At 45.2% G+C, this 24,781-nt stretch overlaps 1 protein-coding gene across 3 annotated transcripts in view; it reads left to right on the forward strand.

Moving 5' to 3' along the window:
- The window catches only part of KCTD1 (potassium channel tetramerization domain containing 1), a 92,739-nt gene that overhangs the window by 66,039 nt on the left and 1,919 nt on the right, over positions 1-24,781 (forward strand). For all 3 annotated transcript variants that reach the window (XM_040479185.1, XM_040479182.1, XM_040479184.1), the window contains exons 3-4: positions 4,596-4,740; positions 20,932-21,237. In XM_040479185.1, the coding sequence (XP_040335119.1) occupies positions 4,596-4,740; positions 20,932-21,237 (451 nt within the window). The remainder of the gene's footprint in view (positions 1-4,595; positions 4,741-20,931; positions 21,238-24,781) is intronic.

Here is a 24,781-nt window from a genome sequence, read left to right on the forward strand (position 1 = left end):
ATTGAAACTCCTTGACCTGGCTTATACGGCTTTTCACGATCTAACTCTGCCATTCCAGCCTCATTTTTCAGTCGGTCGGACTCTGCCCCAGTGGAAAGCAATCACATGCCAGGTTTCTTCTAGTTTCAAGCCTTTGTATCTTCCCTGACCCTCTCTCCTTTCTTATCTGACCTTACCTGCCACCCCAGTACTTGGCCCACTTCTGCTTGTCCTTCAGGTCTCCAGTAAACTTTCTTTCTCCTCCATGCCTCCCCCAAGTTTGAGTTGGGTGCACCTCCTGTGTCCTCCCCATAGCCCACTCTGCACCCCCAGTGACACACTGCACTTGATCTGCATTCCCAGCCCCACACACTGTTAACATTCCACAAAAGGAAAGAATGTGTGGTTTATTTACCACTGCTTTCCCTATATTTCACATGGTCAAGCTCAGTGAACACGGGTAGAATAAATGAGTAACTGAATGACTGAACAATAAAAGGAAATTCTTAAGGAGCCAAGTCACAGTAAATTAAAGAAACCAGGTCCTATGAATGAATGCACAAAAGATAAATTCTTAGTGACTGATTCACACTAAGTCAGGTATATTAGGCCTTATCTCTATACCTATACGCTCGACCATTCGTTAATTCCAGAGAGAGGGGGAGCCATACGGGGGAACCAGACTGACTTTTTACCGAAAGGAGCTTAATTTCCTTGGAGATTGGATCCTACATTATTGGTTCCATAAATAATAATCAACAGAATGTTAATATTAAAAAGCAAGAGAAATAGATTTCATTTTAGTGCATATTTTTAGTGAAACTTTATCATCTTACTAGTTAATGAGATACAGATAAATTGATAGGATGTTTGAAATTTACTATAAAATTTCTGGTGGGGGAGAGGGAGCAATAGAAGTATAGGTGAAACAAGCTTGATCAAGAATTGATAGCTTTTTGAAGCTGGATGGATATATGGGGGTTCATTATATAATTTTCTCTGCTTTGCCCTACATTTGAAATTGTCCAAAACAAAATGTTAAAACAGAAATGTAAAAAAATACAATTGTGGAAGGAAGTTTTTCTCTGCATTGCTATTTGGTTCAATGGGTGTTTTACACACACACACACACACACACACACACACACACACACAGCGGCCATACATCACCTGGAGCCAACTTGGTCTTGGTCAGTTGGAAAACAGGAATGTTCTCTAAGGTTAGTAAACTGTAATCAGTTCCACATAGTTTTCAGGCACCAGAGTTTACAAATCACTGCAGTTTGATTTGTAACTCCATTCATACGTCCACAAGAAATACAGCCTGTGCCGATTTCCCCCTCATTTGCTTAGCCAAACAATGCTTTTCCACCGCACATTCAAACCCAACCCCGGGACGCCATTTTATGATCCCTGGCACCGCCCTGTCCTTCCACATTGTTTTCACAACTCAGAACGTGCTTCCTTTCAAAGTTAGCAAAAGTCAACAGTATAACGTTGCCCTTTACTACTCCTAACATTTGGTGCATCACCTACGGGACTCTCTTATCGGAGAGGCCTTGCTCCTCAGACAGGAATGTGCCTTGGCGTGGCTCAGGGCCTCTTCCAGGCCACAAACCTGCTCCTGCTCTCCACAGCCCCTTCCCTCTCAGCTAGCTCCCAGACCACACGGCTTGTGCCATAAGCGGGGCCGGACGGGCTTTACTACCGTCTTCGGGCCTCTCCCTTCCCTCTTCCGGGTCAGCCATGCGCACCCTCCCGGGTCCAGCGCCAGCTGGCGGCCAAGTTTCTGGGCCACTGGGCCGCCATAGGTTCCACCGGCCTGCTGGGGGCGCTCTCACCCGCCTGGTGGAGGCCAGCCCTCCCTCCTCCGCTTTCACCCTTTTTCCGTCTTGAGTAATTAGGCCTGGAGACCCTACTTTTTCCACTGCGTGGGCCAGGGGCCGCGGCCACCTCCCTAGACTACACTGGGCCACTGTTCAGATTTCCCTCCAGCTCTTTCCTTTGCGTCTCCTGTTTCGGCCACGTCCAATGCGAAGGTGCTTCTGATCGCACCTGTGTCCAGTTTTCTGTATCTACCAGAGGTGGCGGGTTTTTACAACCTAAAAGCCTTTTTTTTGGATGGCGCGTCTCTCCCACCTGGCTAAGGTCTATAACGAGACCTTTCAGCCCAGATTGGTTCTTTGGCTCCGCGAATCCTGTGCCTTGTAGCACCTGCTGTCTTCTGCGATCTGCATTCGTAGAAATTTTTGTTTGCTAGTTTAGGATACCTTCTCTTGGTGAGTTCTTTTTGAGTGGGCCATAACTCCACTTGATTTTCTCATCAACCCAATTTTATAAAAGAAACAGACATTTTATAAGAGAAATGGAGACACAGAGAAGTCGATACAGGCAGATTACAGTTATTAAAGGACCGAGCCAAATTCCCCTCACCACTCTGTTCTTTTACTCATTCACTTGGTGGAGACTTACAGATTACACATTCTGTGCCAGGGTACATCCAGGTCTAGATTTTGAAAATGAACACTTAAGAAAAAAAAAAAGCATAGGATTTACTTAAGAATAAAATACTAACTTTTCATTTCTTACTAAAGTGGCTTGCAGCCATTGATACTAATATATTTCAGGCCACAAAAATAATATACACACTTAGATTTCATTGCAAAGCTCTTGCTGAACAAACAAGATAGAAAATAAAAACTCTAGACTAAAAGCTTTCCTTCGATAGTGGTAATTCTTTTCATTCCAGTCATTGTAGGGAGGCCCCTTTAAGATCAAACAGACAGTGTACAAATCCCCCAATGCTACTTAACTAGTTGGGCCAGTTACTCATCATTTTGAGTCGATTTCTTCACCTGTAAAAGGAGGATAATGGATTCATTACATAAAGTGCTAAGGATAGTGCAAGCTACCTGGACAGCAGTTAATAAATATAACTCCCTTTTCTTCCCCTTGTCAACTGTAAATTTATCACGTTAACAATAAAGAATAAATCTTCTGATAATAAGCAAACAAGTTTCGTTCATTCCCATCCTACACCAAACTGTCCCAGAAACACTATAAAAACATCGACTAAGTATATTTGAGTTTCAGTGCCTCTTTATGTAGCCTGTTTGATTGACGTGTTAATGGGAAATGAATGACAAGGTTGCATGCAGTCAGAGCCTTGGGATGCTTGCGATCCACGCCCTGGATAAAATTGTGGAAGGAAGAAATTGTGAATCACCCTCTATTCATGGAAAGTTGGACAAAAACATTAGCTGAGAAAAATATAGTGAGTTTTAGAAATACGACCTGAGTGTGATTAGTCGCTTTCTTCTTTGCACTTACTACCGCCAGGTAGGACATGAGTTTTCTAATTATCTTTAAAAGATTTGTATTGAAACGAATTCCCGAGCTTTCTTTTTTGGGAGGGAGGGGGAACAGCTTTTCCATTTGTTGATTGGTTTGTTGTACTGTAGGAGGGGTGAAATTATTGATTCACCCTTACCTCTGTCACATTTCAGTGTAAGATTAGAAAATTTATGATTTCAAAATTGTCTTCAAAGCAGTAAGATGATATTCCAAATCAGAGGTAGAGTTGGAGTTCCAAAAAAGCTTTTCATTAAAAACTGGAGCCATTTGCCTGCCTACACTGTTAATGAAAAGTACAATGCACCTATTGGTCAAGGAAGTGATTTCTAGTGTGTAAGTTCTATTTTCTGATACAGGATATTTGTTTATCATTAGCCAGCCATCTACTTGTTCATGGTCCAGATGTGGCCACTTTCTACTAACTGAATATGTACCAAAGTATGTAGATTCAGCCATCCTTAAAGGGATAAATGATAATGAATGGATGCAGACTGTTTTAACTGTAGCACACTGTTCATATGTTAACTCTGTAAATGGGGGAAATATATCGTGGATTCCGGTGTTTAAAAATTACCCATAGCCACTCATGTTCCAGAACTAGGTCATATTTGGGGGATGGTCAACTATTTATTTTTTGTAATGATGCCTGGCTGTTACAAATGATTTTTGCTGAGACTTAAGAAACTAGACTGTATATTGCTAATGGAAAACATATTCTCCTGGATGAGTGATATTTTCTATGATTCCTTTCTATAATATAGGTGTTCACATATAGGCGTTGCTTTCTTTTTGGAGAGTTTGTGATTTGTGGGTGGGGAAAGCTCAGAAAACAGGTTTCTTAAGAACAAAATTGCTTTCCTTGTAGAATCTGTTTAAAAGACACTTTGGAGCAATGACATTTTTTAAAAGTAGCCGAGAAGGTGGTTTTAAGTAACCTAGGGGAAAGACATGCTGTTCCATCACAGTGACAGCACTTAGCCATAATCACCATGTCAGGGACATTTTCTTTACAGGTAACAGACAGTGAATAAAAGGATTTACTTGAGAAAGCCTGAAACTATTTTGAATTGTCTGGTCCTGAAATATTTATCAAGCAAGGACCAGCACCTCTCAGAGAACCATAACTACATAACGGGTGATTTTTCCTGACTGCCATCTTTGAAACTGCTACCTTTGACAGTGACACAAAACGGGAGCTCTTAGTTTTAGTGGCCAAACAATTGATTCTAATTGTTTTCACTGTTCCCTCTTTTCTACCACAGAATCGGAAGACTTTTTGATGGCACAGAGCCCATTGTTTTGGACAGTCTCAAACAGCATTATTTCATTGACAGAGATGGACAGATGTTCAGATATATCTTGAATTTTCTACGAACATCAAAACTCCTCATTCCTGATGATTTCAAGGTGAGGGATTCACATTAAATTACCAATAGCATAAATATGTGATTTGTTTTGATGCGCTCCCCAAAAAATATTTCAGCTTTTACATCTTAAACATATACCAACTCTAATGGCATCACAGGTCTCTGACATGGTTATACTGTCTTCGTGAAATAGAGTATATGGTCATTAAAGTTTTCTGTGACCAAAGGAGGACTGATTTTATTTAAAGATTGAATTATAATTTATTTTAACACATTGAAAATAAGTTGATTAAATTCCAAGCTTACTTCTGATAAGACTTAGTGAGGTAGAAAATAAAAGGAAACCTCCTTATCTTAATAGACTTTTTGTCTCAGATGTTTAAAGCGAGCGTCATACTTAACAGTAAAATTTTCAAATTGTTCTCTCTGAAGTTAGTAACAAGTGTTATTGTTAGTCTCACATAGTGCTGGCAACTGTAGACAATGGAATCAGACAAGAAGAACAAATAGAAAGTATTAATATTAAAAGGAAATATACAAAAATGTAATCTTTACAGCCATTAATATTCTCTAAATATATCTCTAAAAATATCTCAACTAAATACTGTTGGGATTAATGAAGAACTCATTAAGGCATCTACATTCAGGGTCAGTATTTCCTAATCAAAACCAATAGCTTTCCTACAGAAGAGCAGGAGCCGATCATAAGATATAATAGACAAATGTACCACTCACAAAGCAACAAAATTTATAATACCTAGAAATAAACCTAACAAGAAATGGGCAAAGTCTACTTAAGAAAACTGTAAATCTCTACATACAAGTATCAAAGAAGAGTTGAGTAAATGAAGGGTGTGTTCCTGGATGGGAAGCCTCGATACTGTTAAGATGTCACCTGTCCCCAAATTATAAATTCAACACAAACCCACTTAAGTCACAGGTTTTTTTTTTCAATGAGATTTGATCCATTTTTATAAAGTTTATGTAGAAGAAACAAAGCTTAAGAATAGCTAAATAGGGGCACCTGGGTGGCTCAGTCCGTTAAGCATCAGACTCTTGATTTCAGCTCAGGTCTCACAGTTCATGAGTTCGAGTTCCGAATTTGACTCTGTGCTGACAGCTTGGGATTCTGTCTCTCCCTTTCTCTCTGCCCCTCCTTAGCTCACGCGAGCGTCCACCCTACCTCTCTCTATATATCTGTCTCTGTCTCTCTCAAAAGTAAATAAGCGTTTGAAAAAAAAGAATAGCCAAGTAAATTATTGCAGGTGATAATGGTAGCAATGGTGGGCTGTGGTGCATGGGTCCTTCCAGACATCAGAACCTACTAGAGTAATTACAAAGTGTGATCCTGAAATTAAAAAGTAATTAAAAAGTGGGCTGAAATTGACAAAAAGATCAATGGAGAAGAACAGGTCTGGAAACAGATGTGTGTATAAAGGAGTTTGATGTATTCCAAAGGTGGTATTTCGATCAGTGGGAAAACAAAGGAATAATCAGTAACTGGCCCTGAGGTAGTTGTCACAGAGACATTTGATAAAAAGGTAAAGTCAAAGCCCTATCTCATAAGTTCACAAAAGTTCCAGAAATAAAAATTATAATATCAGAAAAAAACCATAAAATAATTTCTGAAAATACACTTTTGAGGCAGAGAGGGCCTACCTAAGAAGACTGAGTACCCACAATGTAGCCTTAAAAAAATTTTGTTTTGAATTAAAAACACCATATACAAATAAAAGACAAGCGTTAGGCTACAGGAAATATTTGCCATAAAAGATTAATATCATTAATAAGAGTTCCTAAAACCTATAAGAAACATACAAACAACCCAATGGAAAAACATTTTTACATATAAACAAAATATCCCAAAGGGGGGAAAAAAATAGAAATTGCCAATAAACAGTTGCAAAGAAAAGGTATTTAATCTCTGTCGTATCAAAGGAACAAAAATTCAGATACCCCTTTTTATCCGTCAGAATGGCAAAATGGTAATATACAGTGTTGGAGATATACACTGTGGTTGGGAATAAACACTTTTGGAGGGCAATTCAGCAGTTTTTAAATTTTCAATCATACATACTCTTGATCTAGCAATTCCAAATCTATTTGTTTATTTTCTAGAAATAGTCACATAAATATGCAAAATTACATGTACATAGAATGTTTATTTGTAATCATGTTTGTAATAGCAGAAACTCAACACAGCTAAAAAAAATGTTCGGCAATGGCAGATGCTTACACAAATAGCTCTATTATCTGATGTGGGGGGGAGAAAATCATCAGGATTTTATCATTCAGTGAAAATACTAAGTTGCATAATATGAATAGCCTTACTCGTTATTTATGCAAAACATTATGTGTATATGTGTATAAATACACAGAAAAAAGATTTAGAAGATTAGATCCTAAATTGAGAGGGGTTCAGGGGGCCTTTCGTCCATCCTCTCCTTCAGGTTTTTGAACGGTGGGACACCTGCCAAGTATACATTGAGCGAGAAAATGAGAGGGAAAGAGTAAGAATGGCAACCAGCGTGTGCAGTTCCCAGCAGCCCTGGAATAAGCCGAGGACGAGCGTGTCCCTGTGGCAACAGCAGTGTCCAGGGGCCTCCGATAGACTGTGCCTCTGACCACACTGAACGTGATTCAGGATTTAAAGACATAGGAAGTTGGTTTCTGCAACATGGCTCCTTATGAAAGTAAGCTACTTTGTCAGTGATGATCTCTTCCAACTCAGGAAGGAAAACATATTGAGAGTCTGTTTCTCATATGGCACCTTCCTAGAGGGTTTTCAAGGGTAATTTTCAATGTGTCAGTTTTTCTTCCTGTGCCAGCTTTCGAACCTCTTTCCTGTCTTCCCCGCACACCACCTCATTTGCTGGCAAGCATCTTACACGGAGGCCAAAGTGAAGTCTCCTGCCCGCAGCCCTCAGTGTAAACCCAGGGACGCCTCTGCTCGGAGAGCAGAGAGAGCTGGCCGGCTTTAGGCAGCCGGCCCCACACCAGCTGCAGGCGCAACAGAGAGCTAGGACGAGTGTCAGGTCTGCTTCTAGAAAGCAGGCACTGGCCCCGTGCAGAGACAGGAGGTAGAGTTGAGTTCTGTGCCAGACGCAGGAAGTGAGGGCAGTCAGGAGAAGAAGGGGGCCCCACTGAACATGGGCACAGACTTCAGCAGTGGCCACAGCTGGTAACCAGACATGGCACCTCGGACGTCAGGTGTTCACCAACAAGCATCTTGGAGAGCAAGTAAGTGAGTAGAGGGAGAAGGACTGAAAGTGTGATATGGCAGCAGTGGGCAGCAGTTTCTTACTCACTCATGTTTTCCTAGAAGGAATGCAGTGGACTCGGGGAAGGGAAATACCCCTTTTAGTTCTGTTTTCAGAGGATTGCGTTTCCAGATGCCCCCTCAGAAATCTCTACCTGGATAGTTCTTTGGGTCCTTATGCTGCCCAGTCACAAGGTGGCCATGCGTGCCTCCACCCTTGTTTTGTGTCCCATCTCCAAAAAAAAAAAAAAAAACAGAATCCGGGGCACCTGATGGCTTAGCACCAGGTTGGTTAAGCATCTGACTTTGGCTCGGATCATGATCTCACAGCTCGTGAGTTTGAGCCCAACATTGGGCTCTGTGCTGACAGCCTGGAGCCTGCTTCAGATGCTGTGTTTCCCTCTCTTTCTGCCCTTTCCCCATTCACACTCTGTCTCTCTCTCTCTCAAAAAAAAAGTAAAACACTAAAACAGCACGTCAGAATCTATCTGCCTGCTCTAGGCAGGAACCTGGGAGTCATTCTGCACTTTTTCCTCGTCTTCACTGCCCATACACAATCCATCAGTGAGCCTGTCCGTAGTACCTTCCAGATAGTTCTCCAATCAGTTCACCCCTCTCATCCCACCTCCCTGTCCAAGGCTCAGCTTTCTGGATGACTGGGAGTGCCTTCATAATTGGTTTCCCTCTCCCACCATTTCCCCCTCTTCTCCACTCTCCATGTTGAAACCCAGAGACGCTTTTTCTCATTTGACTTTTTTTTTTATGTTTATTTATTTTTGAGAGAGAGTGTGCATGCATGCAAGCTGGGAAGGGGCAGAGAGAGAGGGAGAGGGAAAATCCTATGCAGTGTCAGGACCTTTTATTTTGAGATCACTGTAGACTCTCATGCAGTTATAAGAAATAATAGAGAGGTCCTTGGTTACCCAGGTCCCCCCGAGAGTGACATCTTGGAAAATGGTAGCATAGCAACACAACTGGGATGTTGACATTGATACAGTCAAGGCACGTGATATTTACATCATGGCAACCATCCCTCTTGTTGCCCTTTTATAGCCATACCCTCTCCCTCTCCCCATCCTCCACCGTCTCCAGCCCCATCCCTCACCGAGGGATACTTTTGGGGGAAAATGGTGTATCATATAAGCTCCCGCTTACAGCTGTGCAGAGGTTTCCCGTTCGTTGTTCATGCAGCAAAACAGCATATCCTTGTCATAGCCACGAGGCCCGGGAGGCTCTGCCCCCTGCTCCCCTCGACTCTTACCCTACACATACGCCCTACAGGACTTCTCTTAGTTCTGCAAACATACCATCTTCTTGTTCCCTTCAAAGAGACCGTTCTGCCTGCCTAGTGCTCTTCTCCTGGCCTTTGTCACTTAGGGCTCATTGTTTTCATCACTGAGCCATCCGTGCCTAATCCAGCCTAGGTTCGCCTACGCCCTGTGATTCTCTGTGGTCACACACAGTACATTTGCAATCATTCATCTCCATTGTTGAGCACTGTGTACCCAACTGTAAGTCACACATGCTTTTGGCTGCAGATGTGGGAATACCCAATCAGCAGTGCCTTAAAAACTCATGGAGATTAGTTTTGTTCTCACATAAGAAGTCAGAGGTCCATGGTTACGGACGGTGGTATCTGCTCTGTGGTGTCATCGAGGACCAGAACTGTCTTTTTGTTTTGCCGTCCTCAGTGTTGATGTTTCGTCCTCACGCTTGTCACCTCAAGGTCGTAAGTTGCCTGCCCCAGCTCCAGGCATCACCTCCTCATTCACGGCAGGAAAATGGGGCAAGAGACTCTTTACCTCAGAAGATTGTGTCCTTGTCAGAGATTCCTCAGTAGACTTTCCCTTTATAGGTCATTGGCTAGAACTGAGCCTCCCCGAGATGTAAAGGAGGCTAAGAAAGTAATTTTTTTCTCTTCTAGCCTCTACAGTGAGAGAGAAGTGAGCAAGGGATAGGGGCCGGGAATAGTTGTTGGCGAAGTTGGCCAGCAGTGGCTGTCGCTCTGGTGCAGCTTTGGCACATACTAAGCATGTAAATATTGGTGGCGTGAGTGACTGAGTGCGTGGATGGATCAATAAATGAATGAAGTGAGTCCCACGTTCAAACCAGATTCTGGTTCATACCTCATCATATACTTGATTATATTCGAACTCTGGATGTTTTATGTATGTATCAGGATTCTCTACTTTGTAAAAGACTCTCACAGGCAGGGACATTTTTATGTTTTTCTAAAGGACATTGTGTGCTGGGCGCATAGAATTACTCAGTATTTATTAACTTAAATACAACAGAAAAGCGTCTAAACAGTCACAGGAGACCAGAAGCTAAGTAGGCAATATACTATTTAATTTATAGGACTAAATGGGAGGTATAAAACGTGTATAATGTCATCATCCTGAGCAACTTATGAGGGTAAAATATTAATTTGTAATCCCATGTTGAAAAGAGATGCAGACTCCAGGAGTACAAAACAACTGATGGGGAATTTCGTTTAGAACATGATAACAGCCACTTGTTTTTAGTTGGACGATGTTCCAGAAATGGAGCTCGGTAGTGAACACATTTAAACGTGGCAGGTGTTATTTTCTTTTTCAAGAGCATTCAAGTTAGACGCTGAGAGACAGACTTCCTCATGGGAGTTAAGCTGTGGCCGGTCCCTGAGGTCAGTCCTGAGGGGGGCTAGGTTGGGACGGCTGCTTCTCCGCACCTTGCAAGCTCCCTCAGGATTCCGGGCCCCTGAAAGGCGCGCTGTTCATCAATTCTAAGTGCAAAACACACCCTTTAATTGGCTAAGGCTTTAGCTGTGGCCCACACTTGGGGGGAAAAGACAAAAAGTTTGGCAGATTAAGCGCACGTCTCGCAGGGCCCTGAAATGTTTTCCACAGAGCCTCTGGGCGACAGGCTGTAAATTACAGGGTGTTCTGGAACCTGGAGGAACAGCAGGAGGAGAGGGGAAGCTGAGGTGGCCATTTGCTCCTGTGGCGGACGAAAAAACCGCAGCGGTTCACGGGAGTCACAAACGCAGACGCGCACGCAGATGAGCTCTCAGTCTGTCCGTCCCTGAATCACACAGTAGGTGCTTTCCTCCTCATCGGAGTCTATTTCCTGATCTTGGAGAAGGAGCACAGCGTGAGGAGAGATGGTCCGGACTGGGTTTGCCGGGAGAAGTGTTCCTTGACTTCCTGCTTCCCTCTCCATCTGTTTGATGCTGGGTTGAGTGAATGCATGAAACGTTGACATCACGGCATCCTGCACCCCTTAAGACCCCATTCTGCAAATACGCTGTATGAGCTCGATACCCGCTTAACAATTTAGATAATTTCATATTTCAGAACATCACTTAAGTGGCAGCTGCTTGTGCCCTGCTTCCACTGAAAGCCACTGGAATCTGTTCTCTTAAATAAGTGACTATAGAGCTTCTCTGCCCTGTTTTATTACAGAGATGACTGTCCTTCTTCCCTTCACTACCACCCCCCCATCATACTGACTGATTCATCGTTGCTTCATCTTCTGCTTATGTACATGTGTTGTACAGGGCGTGCACACACAGTTGTATTTCCTGGAACACCATGAGTCCAGATCTTTGGTTCCCTTTTTGATTGGGAACCGCAAAATTGCCTCTCTCTAGCCTTTTATTCTGAACATCTTTGGTAAGGGTCCCTCATGTTGCTGACATCTTTTGTGGTCGCTGATGAATGCCCACCCTTCCTAGATAAAGAAAAACTTGCTATCAGACAGCCCACAATTTACCTATCCCTGGCTTAAGTTTAAAAATGTATTAGTTACTTGTAATGACCTTTTAAGATTATAGAAAAAGTATATGTACATTGTAGAAGATTTGAAATTGTAGACAGGCAAAAAAACTTTAAACCCCGTATTCCCAACTCTCGGAGACTACCAGCGTCAAAACCTTAGTGCATGGCCTTCTGGATCTTTTTCTATCCTTATTTCAGACAACAATCTCTACCTTCCTATTTCAATAAAATCTCATTTCCTCTAATACTGGAACCATATTCAGATTTCCCAGGTTGACCCCAAAATGTCCTTTACAAGTGTTTTTCCCAGACGGTATCTGATCTAATATCACATGTTGGATCCACTATGTCCCTTCCCTTTATTACCTAGCCTAGTCCATCGCTTTTTATATGATGCTAACTCACTGAAGAAACAGGGCCAGGTGCCCCACAGAATGCCCCCCCGTCTGGATTTGTCTGGCTGCCTCGTCATGCGTACTTTAGTTCTTTACTCTAGCCTCTAATTTCCTGTAAACTGCAAGTTTCATCTGAAGGCCTGATAGTCTAAGCTAAACATTTCAGTGAGGATACATCTCTGGTGATGCTGTGCACTTCACATTACATTATGTTAGCAAACGTGGGTGTCTGAATGCTGGCCCACTCGTTAATGATGCCAGGACTGACCATCGATCAGAGGGAGTTATGTCTTCCTTAGGTTGCAACAAAAATGATCTCGGTCAAGCTGAGTTTCTCACCTTGCCCTATTAGGATTTTGAGCCAGCTAATTTTCTGTGGTAGGGCTGTCTTTTTTTTTTTTTTATTTTATTTCTTTAATATACATCTGAATTAGCATATAGTGCAACAATGATTTCAAGAGTAGATTCCTTAATGCCCCTTACCCACTTAGCCCATCCTCCCTCCCACAACCCCTCCAGTAGCCCTCTGTTTGTTCTCCATATTTAAGAGTCTCTTCTGTTTTGTCCCCCTCCCTGTTTTTATATTATTTTTGCCTCCCTTCCCTTGTGTTCATCTGTTCTGTGTCTTAAAGTCCTCATATGAGTGAAGTCATATGATATTTGTCTTTCTCTGACTAATTTTGCTTAGCATAATACCCTCTAGTTCCATCCACGTAGTTGCAAATGGCAAGATTTCATCTTTTTGATTGCTGAGTAATACTCCAGCGTGTGTGTGTGTGTGTGTGTGTGTGTGTGTGTGTGTGTGTCTTTACACCATGTCTTCTTTATCCATTCATCTGTTGATGGACATTTGGGCTCTTTCCATACTTTGGCTATTGTGGATAGTGCTGCTATAAACATTGGGGTGCATGTGTCCTTTCGAAACAGCACACCTGTATGGTAGGGCTGTCTTTTGAGCAGTATCCCTGGCTTCCACCCAATATATGCCAGTAATACCCACCTCCTTCCCAGTTATGACAACCCAGAATGTCTCCAGACATTGGCAAATGTCCTCTAGGGTCAAAATCAGCCCCAGGTGAGAACCAGAAAGAATGAGAGGAAGGAAGTTTTTATGGGATGGATACTGGCTTACCTCATAGAATTAGCAGGAGCATTCTCTCAGGGCTGGAACTTGCAGGGCAGCTCTGAGGACCTCAGTCATGAGAGTTTGTGGGCTTCTAGAGTGATGCCCATGGCTCCACTGCAATACTGCCCGGGGTTTCTTTCCCCTTCCTTGGTTCTACAGAGACCATCTCACTGGCTCAGGTGGCTCCGATGCTTACGCTTTAGCCAATCAGCTGTGGTAACCCAGACACGCGTCCTAGTCACCCACTCCTGAGAGTCGGACATTCTCGAAGAAGGCACTCTCAAAGAGTGGTGAGCTGGGTAGACCCCCAAGAAGTCTCTTCTTCAGTACTTAAGAGAGTGCCCACTTAGGATGGCTGCCCCGGCCCCTAGTCTCAGCTGTTGCCTCCCAGTATTTATGTCCCAGGTGCAGAAACTGTTACTCCTGGCACTCCTGCCCAGGGCCACTTCTGTCCCTCTCCCGAGGACGCTCCCTCAGAAGCAGGGCCAGCTGCAGCGACCGAGGAGGAGGAGGAGTGGGAGGCAGGCAGAACCGCCAGCCCGCAGCCCTGGCACCATCTTGGATCGAATCTCTAGCCCCTGCCCTCACCCCGCCCTACACATGAGCCCTAACTCCTGCAGTTAGTATGCAGCTGACTCGCCAAGCCAGGGTGTGGCTGCAGAATGCAGATGGGTCTGCCTCTGCTCTGCCTCAAGCACCCCGTCTTGATCAGCTGTGTATACGTGGCCTTTCTCCGGGAGACCCGGAGGTGGTGGGGGATGAGACAGTGGCCGGGTGCAGAAGGGACTCTTGCCGCCACTTCTGTGTCCTTTAATGGCCATCAGGATAAATCTCAGGCTGGGTGTCCTCCACCACCTTCCCCCCACCCCGGCTTGCGAGAAAAATGAGAGTAGTCAGGAGAAACTGGAAGCTGGTGCTGCTGGCCAGAAGTATCAGTTGGTAGCAGGGGAAAAGGGAGCCAGTCTTTCTAGGTTTTGAAGAAAAGAAAGGGGATTGAGGGGTGGGAGGAGTGAACAGGTGGACACATGTCATTGCACATTTGTCCAAACCCGTGGAATGTACAAAGGCAAACATGAACCCTAGTATAAACTGTGGACTTTGGGTGATGTAGGTCCATCAGTTGTAACAGATGCACCACTCAGGTGGGAGATGTTGAAAATGGCGGAGGCTGTGCATGTGTGGGGACAGGGGTATAGGGGAAACCTCTGTACTTTCCCCTCAATTTTAACTGTGAACCTAAAACTGCTGTAAAAATAGTAAGTCCTTTTAAAGGAAAAAAAAGGAAAAAAGTATTGCAGAACTAGGGAAATTAAGAATTTTAGACACCCCAAACCTGAAATACTGAAAAAATTATGGTGGCCCACCTCCCACCTAAAAAGAAAAGAAGGAAGGAAGGAAGGAAGGAAGGAAGGAAGGAAGGAAGGAAGGAAGGAGGGAGGGAGGGAGGGAGGAAGAAAGAAAGAAAGAAAGAAAGAGAAAGAAAGAAAGAAAGAAAAGGGTGGGAGGGAGAGAGAGAGAAAGAAAGAGGAGGGTGGGATGGAATGAAGGGAGGGAGGGAGGGAGAGAGTGAGAGAGAGAAGAGAAAGAAAGAAAGAAGAAGGAAGGAAAGAAAAAAAATCTTTGAAACTAAAGGAAATTAAGTCCCGCAAAGATTTTTTTTATTTTCCTTATGACTACTACCTGGATGTTATTTTTGAAATGTAAACTATAAAATCCTTCATTTCCTCTCATCTTCTTGGTGTCCCTGCTTTGTGGGTCCCCTGATATTTACATGCCCTGCCTTCTAGGGAGCCAAGTGCGTCCTGGGAGGCCCCAGGGCAGTGAAGAGGAGCTCCCGGGACGAACTGGACGCATTCCCCAGAACCCACAGTGCCTAGCATGGCATCCGGCACGTTTAACAGATTTTAAAATGAATAAGTGACTGATTTGCCTTTGGAGTTTAAGGATGTGCCAACTGGTGTGTAAAATTTCAAGGCCATTAGGAGTTAAATGAATTTCTGAACTGTTTGGTGGAATCAGTAAGTGTGTGTGGCAAGCTGAATAATGGTCCCCAAGGGGGTCCACATCCTAATCCCCAGAATATATTACCTTACACGGCAAAAGAGACTTTGCAGCTGTGATTAAGTTAAGGGTCTTGAAATGGGGAGAATATCTTGGATAATCCAGGTGGGCAGAGTGGAATCACAAAGGTCCTTATAACTGAAAGAGGGAGTGGGGAGGGTCAAAGTCAGAGAAGATGTGATGAAGGAAGGAATGTGATTGTTGGCCCGGAGCCAAGGAATGCAAGCAGCCCTAGAAGCTGGAAAGGGCAAGGGAACGCATTGTCCCCTGGAGCCTTTTGAAGGAAGGCAGCCCCACCGGCTAGCTAGCCCTGCCTAAGACCCATTCCAGACTTCCGACCTCCACAACTGTATGAGAGTGAATCTGTATTGTTTTCAACCACCAAATCTGTGGTAAGTTCTTACAGCAGCAATTGGAAACTAATACACGGTGTAAATGACTTTCCTCCCCCTAGGGAGAATGTTTTCTGAATTCCAAATACTTAACCAAGAAATAAGCTTTTGAGACATGGGTCCATTTGCATTTTGAAGTCCACCCATACCTATGTACCGTGTACCTATCTCCAAGGTCCTAGAAAAGCTCAATTTATTCGTTGTAAAATGGGATCTTGATCTTTCTGTGCCTCGAAAAACTATCGTAAATCTCAAAAAATTTTTTATTTTAAAAATATGTTTTCTAGGATTTTAAAATTCTTTAAATGTGATCATAGGTCTGTGAATAATCTATTTCCCTCTACCTGAATGTGAGGCTACACAAGAAATATGGATGATACTTTCCTAATTAGGGAAGATAAAATTGGCATAGAAGCAGGGCAGACGAGTGACAGCATCTAGTACATTCTGCAGTTGCTTTGCTGAAAAGCAAATGTAGTTTTGGGTTTCATTTTCTTCAAAAGGAAATCTGGGGCCACACCTGCTGCTGCCCCATAAACTCCTGCCCGTTTCCACCTCATACCTTAGGGATAAGAGACAGCGTTGTCTAGAGGAACAACCAAAGAAAGGAACAGTGGGTGTTGCCAGATAGGAACCAAGGTATAAGGAAAGAAGATTTCAAAAGATTCAGAGAGCAGAAGGAAATGAACACAAGGTCAGGGGGTCTAAAGAGAAACTTGGTAGACTCTAAAAAATACGGGATTTAGACAGTAGAATTAAATGATCCCAATTGAGGAAGGAAAGGAGGATGAGGTTCCTAAGAAAAGCAGCTGTGGGTATGAGTCGGCTCCACGGGGCGATCTCCGACGAGCTGAGACTGGAAACGTGTGTTAGGAAGTAGAGAAAGACGACTATAAAGGAGCCCGCCAAGAAAGCGAATGGCCAGTGTGAGCTTAACCGTGCAGAAAATGATAACAAAAACAAGAAGGGCCTTTTTAGTTCTTGAGCTGGCAGACGCTTGGAGGCAAGTCAGCGTGGGGGGCCGATGGCCAAGGGGAGCCCGGCGCTCGGCTGTTCTCCAGCGTCCGCTGCCCCGGTGCAGATGGCGCTCCACCCCAGAGACCGGAAGGAACAGCACAGTAAAGGAAGAGATGAAGCCAGATGGTCAAGAGAGAGTAAAAGAACACCTGGTGGCCTGAAGGAGTTCAAGACCGGGCCCTGTGAGATACATCCCAGGGTATAAGATGGTCTTCAGGGGACCCCTTTAAACTTCGCTTCAGTAACCACTGGCAGAATCCTTGAGAAATCACTGAGCAGGGCCAAAGGTCTAATAACGGCCAGTGTTTCCGTCATTGTTCAGGAGCAGAGAACAAGGAACCACGAGCAGCATCGTATAGGGAGGCACTCTGTCAGGCCATGGCCAGACCTCAGAGTGGATTACCCATGTGGCTCGTGAACTCAGGGGGGAAAGAGGGTGAAGATTCAGAGTCAGCATTGGAGGAGCTGTAACCCCAAGTCCTGTTAGCCCCATTACCTTCAGGTTATGGTAGACAAACTGGTGGGTCAGGACATTGTTATGGATATAGACTCGGATATCAGGGCTGGAAGCAACTTCGAAGGAGTTGATTCCTCTCATTTTACAGATAAGGAGACTGGAGCCCAAAATAGTTAAGGAGAATCTCTGGGCAGTACAGAGACTTGGGCCCTCCCGCATGTCCAGCCTTCCCCTTGGAGTCCCACCCAAACACATGGCATTTCAACAAGACACCCAGCAAATGCCACAGTTATGGGCTGACTGATCTCCGAATTCTAGGTTTTATAACTATTTGAACAGCCAGAATCCAGAGTCTTCATTTGCTACCTGAGCATCAACCTGAACCAAGGTCTGCATGTAGCCGTGTCATTACTCCATCTAGAAACACAACACCTGGCTCAAAATGATAAGAGAGAGAGAGAGAGAGCAGAACATTGGATGAAAGAATCCACATTTTCTCAGTATGTTGGGACAAATTCCAACAATTTAAAGAGGGATACATAATGGAGGGTTTAAAAATTTTCACAAATGCTGAAAGAGAAGGGCCTAGCTCAGTAGCAGCTCTTAGGAAAAGGTATGGGGACGCCACAGTCAGCAAACTATAAACTAATAGGGTAACAGGACAGCCAAGAAAGTTAATACAGGCTGATGCCGTGTGATAGGCAGAATGATGCCCCTCTCCGAAGATGTGCACATCATAATTCCTGGAATCCAGGAATGTATCACTTTACATGGCAGAAGGGACTTTGCAGATGTGATTAATTAAGTTAAGGGTCTTGAGATTGGGAGATTATTGTGGATAATCCAGGTGGGCCCAGTGCACTCACAAGGGTACAAGTGAAAGAAGGAGGCAGGAGGGTCACAGTCAGCGAAGATGTGACAATAGCAGAGGTCAGAGTGATGTGAGACCACAGGCCAAGGAATGTGGGCTGCCTCTGCAAGCTGAAAAAGGCAAGGATACGAATTCTCCTCTAGAGTGTCCAGACCCCTTTAGACCTCTTACCTTAATGACCCATTTTAGACCTCTGACTTCCAGAACTGTAAGAGAATAAATTTCTGTGGTTTTAAGCCACTAAATGTGTGGTGATTGTTACAGCAGCCATAGGAAATGAATGCAGGCTGCTTTAATAGTGGTTAGAATGTGCGGCCAAGCGAAGGTTTCACAGTGTGCTCATCAGATCGCATCTGAAATGTTAGGTCCAGTTTGGGTTTGGGTTTTCAGAAGTATGTTGACAAAGTCAAGCACACATCAGATATTGAAGGACCTCTAAGTCATAACGAATGAAAAAGAGCTGAAAAGATGGGGTGTTTTCAGCCTGAATAATACTAAGACGTAACAGTTGTGTTCAGACGTTTGAAGGTTTAACAGGTCAAAGAAAGTTGAGGATCATATAACCCCAGATGGCAGAGTCTGAACAAGTAAGTTGGAACTACAGGGAAATTAAGGTCCTTCTAACTGAAAAACTTACAACCATCAGAGCAGCCAACAAAGTCAGTGCTGTGCCTTGTTAGATAGTAAGCTTCCCATCACTGGAAGCATTTAATCAAAGGCTAATGGTCACTATTCAGCAGTGTTTGAAAGGATTCCTCCAGAGGGTCAAAGTTGGTCATTAAGACTGCTTTAAGCAGTCTCAGATTTGAAGACTTGATGACACATTTTCACTGGAGTCCAGATTCTTTCTTGTGTTATCATTGTTTTTAATGTTTATTTATTTTTGAGAGAGAGAGAGACAGAGTGTGAGCAGGGGAGGGGCAGAGAGAGACGGAGACACAGAGTCCGAAGCAGGATCCAGGCTCTGAGCCGTCAGCACAGAGCCCGTTGCGGAGCTCGAACTCACAAACCGTGAGATCATGACCTGAGCCGAAGTCAGACACTTAGCCAACTGAGCCACCCAGGCACGCCTTGTGCTAAAATTTTTAATTCTCATAGGAAAATGAAAAGTTAGTAGCAGAAGTTCTCATTTCTACTGCTTGTCAACTGTCAATGCTGTTTTTAAATCTCCTTGAGAGCTGTCATCTGGATAAGTAAGTAAAAGATTGAGGTCAGCATCTCATGGTTGATGTACTTCAGTGGGGATCCCAGGTGTCCAGGAGGAACCGGCCATCTCCCCACTCCCGCCCTCAGGCTGTGTGAGGGGGCCTCACTTCTGTCCTTTCCTAAGCGTGGCCACACCTCAGCTTTATTCTCCTCCCCTCAAACCAAACAGAACCTCCTGTGGGTCAGGTGCCAGGATGTGCAAGGAAGATGATGAGGGCAGTGGGCTCCTCTCCAGCAGGGAACCGGGACTCCTGCAATAATGCCATTGCCGGGAGAAGACAGAGCACTGCAGCGGTCTGTTCTGCTGAGGGGCATCTGGGGCAGCGTCTTCACCTGGCCCAGGTGTCCTGCCACAGAAAGCGGAAGACCCGGCTGGAGGCCCGCTGGGACTTTCTCACCTCTCCATGCTTTTTTCTCTGGAAGCCCTGCGTGATGCTACTGCCGCTGCTGCCTTTGCCGCTTAATTTGCAAGAAAAAGAGCAGAGTGCCAAATAGAACCCGTTTTCCCGTGGTCATCCTCTCCGTGCGCCATCCCATCCAGATGGCCGAGGCCTCGGGCCGCGCTCGGGCCCCAGGCTCTCAGGGCGGCTCTGCCGCGGGCACCAGGCACCGCCCGCCAGCTCCAGCCCGAGGAGGGACGGCGGACACGCCTGTGTCAGCTCATTAAAACGTTCTCAGTCAACGTGTCCGGACAAGTGCCCCACTTGCCTCACACCCGGAGAGGATTGTGGTCATAGCTACGCGTAGACTGTATTGACCTGCTTGATAACATCATTCCTGCGTTGCTGCCTCCCAAGGCCTCCCATTCAGTGACGCGCGCGCGTGTGTGTGTGTGTGTGTGTGTGTGTGTGTTAATACCTGCTTGCCAGATTTCTGTTCTAATTCAGTAGATTTTGTTTTAAGGCAAGAGTCAAAGAGTGGGTGGCTGTCGTTTTAGAAAGGGACGGGTTTCCTTTCGTGCACATCTGTCCGGCAGGGATCGTGGACTGATGTCTGCCTCTGTCCCTTGAGCATGGCAGCGTCGAGGGCGGTGCCTCCGCCTCCCCCAGACCATCCCAGATCAGCACCCACGCTTAGGTCAAAGCCGCGCCCGGCGTGTGCCCTGCAGGCGCCCTCCCGCCACTGTCTCTGGCCGCCCTCCCGCCTCGTGCTGCCCCCTGCCTCCCACAAATTCTGAGCTGCCAGTGAAGGTGACGGGGAGCGTGGGCTTCCCGTGAATAGTGCGCCTGCGCCTCCCTCACTGCGACCTACATGTGGCTCCTTCTGGAGGACGTAAAGTGGATTCTCACCGCACGAATTTTAAATGCCCAGAGGCACTCCTTACTGAAAGAGAAAAGTCGTGGCTTCAGCCTTTCTCACCTCCGTTTTCTCATCTGCACAGTGGGAATAATAATGGTTCCAAATCCACAGGGCTGTTGGGGGGGGGCTACAGGGTTTAATTTATGGGGAGCATTTAGAAGAGGGCCTGCCTGGCCCTTAATACTCTTTTCTCTTTTTATCATCGCTGAATGCATTAATGAAGGAATGAATGAATGCACGTGGAGTTGTGTTGTGAGTGAAAAATTCACACGCAGATTTGATTATCAAAGTAACAGAGGTGGAAAAAAATCACCTCTTACCTGTGGACATCTTCAGCGCTTCGTGTTTGTATTTTGCGCTATGAAACACCTTTTTTGTTTGTTTTGCCAGGACTACACTTTGTTATATGAAGAGGCAAAATATTTTCAGCTTCAGCCCATGTTGTTGGAGATGGAAAGATGGAAGCAGGACAGAGAAACTGGTCGCTTTTCAAGGCCCTGCGAGTGCCTAGTGGTGCGTGTCGCCCCAGACCTCGGAGAAAGGATCACGCTCAGCGGTGACAAATCCTTGATAGAAGAAGTGTTTCCAGAGATCGGCGATGTGATGTGTAACTCTGTCAATGCAGGCTGGAATCATGACTCGACACACGTCATTAGGTTTCCACTGAATGGCTACTGTCACCTCAACTCGGTCCAGGTACAGCCTTGTCGTATACCGTGTGGAATCGAATGTCGCTCTTAATGCTGTTACTTAACCTTGCCTTCACACAGTGCCTTCCATCCAGAGAGCTGGGAAACTCTCATGTGGCATCACTTCTGGGTAGGTAGGCCTGTTCACCCTCTGGGCACTCAATCATTGCACAGGTATTTGTTGAACATACACTACAAGCCAGTGCCCGTGTGAGCACTGGAACGCTAGGAGAGGAAGAAGTAGACAATAGCTGTATTTTCAGGGAACTTCCATTCTGGGAAAGACAAGGGAGCCAAACAGTAACCAACAGAAATGGTGGTCAGGTAGTGAGAAGAGAGAGTAGCTGGGATGGGGCGTCCCAGGCAGAGGGCCCAGCAAGTTGTGAAGATCCCGAGGTAGGAGTCGGCATGGTGTGAGGAGGGGTATCAAGGAGAGCCCGCGCAGCTTGAAGAAAGTGAGAGACAGGGAGTCCTGAGACCCGAGGCCAGCAGGTGGCTGGGAACAGATCACGGATTGCCTCCTGGGCGGCGGGGAGCACCCTGAGATTTTTTGTTTTGTTTCTTTTGGTTTTCATTCATTTGCTTGTGTGAGTAAAAGCCATTTGAGGATTTTGAGCAAAAGCGTGGCAGGATGTAATTCAGCCCTGAACATGAATCCTCCGGCAGCAGAGGGAAGCAAAGGGAGAACAGCGGAAGCAAAGGGACCAGTTAGCAACAGTTGAGAAGCGTCCGATTCTGAATGTCAGGAACGTAGTAGAGCTAACAAGGTTTCTGTGGGTTCTAAGACAGAAGCCAAGGATGACTACGATTTTTGACCCAGAAACTGGATGGATGGGATTCCTGTTTTCTGAGATGGAGAAGTCTATGGGAGGAGACGGGTGGAATTCAGAAGGTGGGTTTACACGTGAGGTGCTGAGTCCCTTAGACGCTGGTTGGTCTGCTCATTATCGTAACTAACGTGTGGCAGCCCCACGCCAAGGGTTGTATGTGCCTTGTCTACTTGTAACAGTCTTTATGGGTCAGCGCCGTTAGCCCCCCTGTCTTGCTGATGAGAAAGCAGAGGCACATCTGGGTCTTAACTCCGGGTCTAGGTCACTCAAAACGATTTGAAGTCAATGGAGTAAGGGCTTGGGGTTTCTCCCACCCACCCCCTTTTTTTAAATTCATTTATTTGTGAGAGAGAGACAGAGTGTGAGCAGGGGAGGGGTAGAGAGAAAGGGAGACACAGAATCTGAAGCAGGTTCCAGGCTCTGAGCTGTCAGCACACAGCCCGACGCGGAGCTCGAACTCACAAACCAGCGAGATCATGACCTGAGCCGAAGTTGGACGCCCAACCATCTGAGCCACCCAGGCACCCCCTCCCGACCTCTTTTTAATTGGAGTGGGCCTATGCCTTTATTGACCCAATAAAACCCCTCCCACAGCTCAAAGACTAGAAGCACCCACTCTACCATTCTGCCCCTTGAAGATTGTTCCACAACTATTTATAATTTTTGTAAATGTTTATTTTATTTTTGAGAGAGAGAGAGCAAGTGAGGGAGGGGCAGAGGCGGGGGGGGAGACAGAAGATCCGAAGCAGGCTCTGCGTTAGAACTCATGAACCATGAGATGATGACCAAAGTCAGACACTCAACTGACCGAGCCACTCAGGCACCCCACTACTTACAATTTTTAAAATTTACGAACAGGCGTCCAAGAACAAAACAGCAGGAGATGCTGGCAGGAGCTGTGTCTTGGGAGGGCAAGAGAAAGGCACACGCTGGCAGGCAGTGTGGTGGCCGCTGGGTTGGATGGGGCCAGAGGTGCACCCGCAAGGCCCGGTGTTAATTGAAACTCTGAAAGCCGTTTGCCTCCTACAAACGCTCCCTGTCCCAGCCCCCCTCCAGATGGAGGGAGGAGGCAGTGCCCATCAGGGCCAGGACAGCATTTGCTTCTCTAGGGCCCCATGTCTCACACAAAACCCCAGCCCACCACTCAGGCTGTGGGACAAATTCATATGCCTGACAAGTTTCCCAGTCATTCAAGTCTGATCAGATGTGGACATTTTCATCTGGATTAACATCATCAGTGACACAGCCATGACACGACCACGACGTAATCGATGACTCCAGCTTCCTGCTCCACCGACCAAGAAATAGGCACCGTCCTCTAGGCATTCACAGGTTTTGGGATAAGACACACAAGACCTGATACCTCCAGCCCAGCCCTGGAGTGATTTAATATTCCCAAGTGATCACTAACTTTAAGGAATTTTGTTATTGACAAATTGATGTTTAAAAAGAAATGGCCAAGGAGCATAGCTGTTTGCATTACTTTGAAATAAGCTTTGAGCACATTCAAGGTACTGGGTCATATGGAATAATTATCATATTAGATGTATCAGACCCCCTAGGGAGGAAGCTTGGGGATTTCCACATTTAACAGTTTAGCAACCTTCCATCACTGCAAGACAAACGATATCAGAGTTATGTTCTTTATTGTTCACAGCTTCTACCTTTTCAATTCCTCTCCCAGTGAAGGCAAAGAATCCTTTCTGGTGCAGTGGTTTGGCCAGGCAGACTGGGGTTTTTCTTGCTGAAAGGCTACATTCCTGCCTCTGCTGGAGAAGTCTTAGCTCTTGGGTCCTCACCTTTTTATTTAACTACCACCAAAGCACATCTTGACTTTGAACATAGGGATTGTTTTCTTCGTTCTGTCCCTTGCTGACTGGTGTGCATATGCATTGTGGATATTTCTACAGAAATAAGAGCACTGTAGGTTAGAATGTTCATTTTGTTCTCATAAAGACTTGGGGTTTTTTTTTTTATTAAAAAAAAATTTTTTTTTAATGTTTATTTGTTTTTGAGACAGAGAGAGAGAGTGTGTGTGTGTGAGCAGGGCAGGGGTAGAGAGAAAGGGAGACACAGAACTCAAAGCAGGCTCCAGGCTCTGCCCTGTCAGCACAGAGCCTGACATGGGGCTTGAAGTCACGAACTGTGAGATCGTGACCTGAGCTGAAGTCAGATGTTCAACCAACTGAGCCAACCAGGCGCCCCTTGGTTTTTTTTTTTTTTTTAATTGGCCAGCATTAGAAGTTGTAGTTTTCTGAAAGTTTACTCTATTGTTTTCTAATCTCTAGTGAGCTCTTTTGCAAAATAGCAAATTATATTCCACATAAAAGTAGGCAACCAAAAAATAATAATTTAAGAAGAAACAGTAAGGGTTTGCTTTATGTTGAGTACATTTAAAAATTTTTTTTTTCAACGTTTATTTATTTTTGGGACAGAGAGAGACAGAGCATGAACGGGGGAGGGGCAGAGAGAGAGGGAGACACAGAATCGGAAACAGGCTCCAGGCTCCGAGCCATCAGCCCAGAGCCCGACGCGGGGCTCGAACTCACGGACCGCGAGATCGTGACCTGGCTGAAGTCGGACGCTTAACCGACTGCGCCACCCAGGCGCCCCCAGAATTTTTTTAAAGTTATGATTGAGTCATCTTGCCTTTAGAGTGGTGTAGAAGTAATTTAATTATAGCCAGAATCCCAGGGAACATTTGCAAGTCCAGTGTTTGTT

This window comes from Herpailurus yagouaroundi, unplaced genomic scaffold (genome assembly GCF_014898765.1).
Source record: "Herpailurus yagouaroundi ecotype Mexico unplaced genomic scaffold, PumYag 142, whole genome shotgun sequence".
Classification (NCBI taxonomy): Eukaryota; Metazoa; Chordata; class Mammalia; order Carnivora; family Felidae; genus Herpailurus; species Herpailurus yagouaroundi.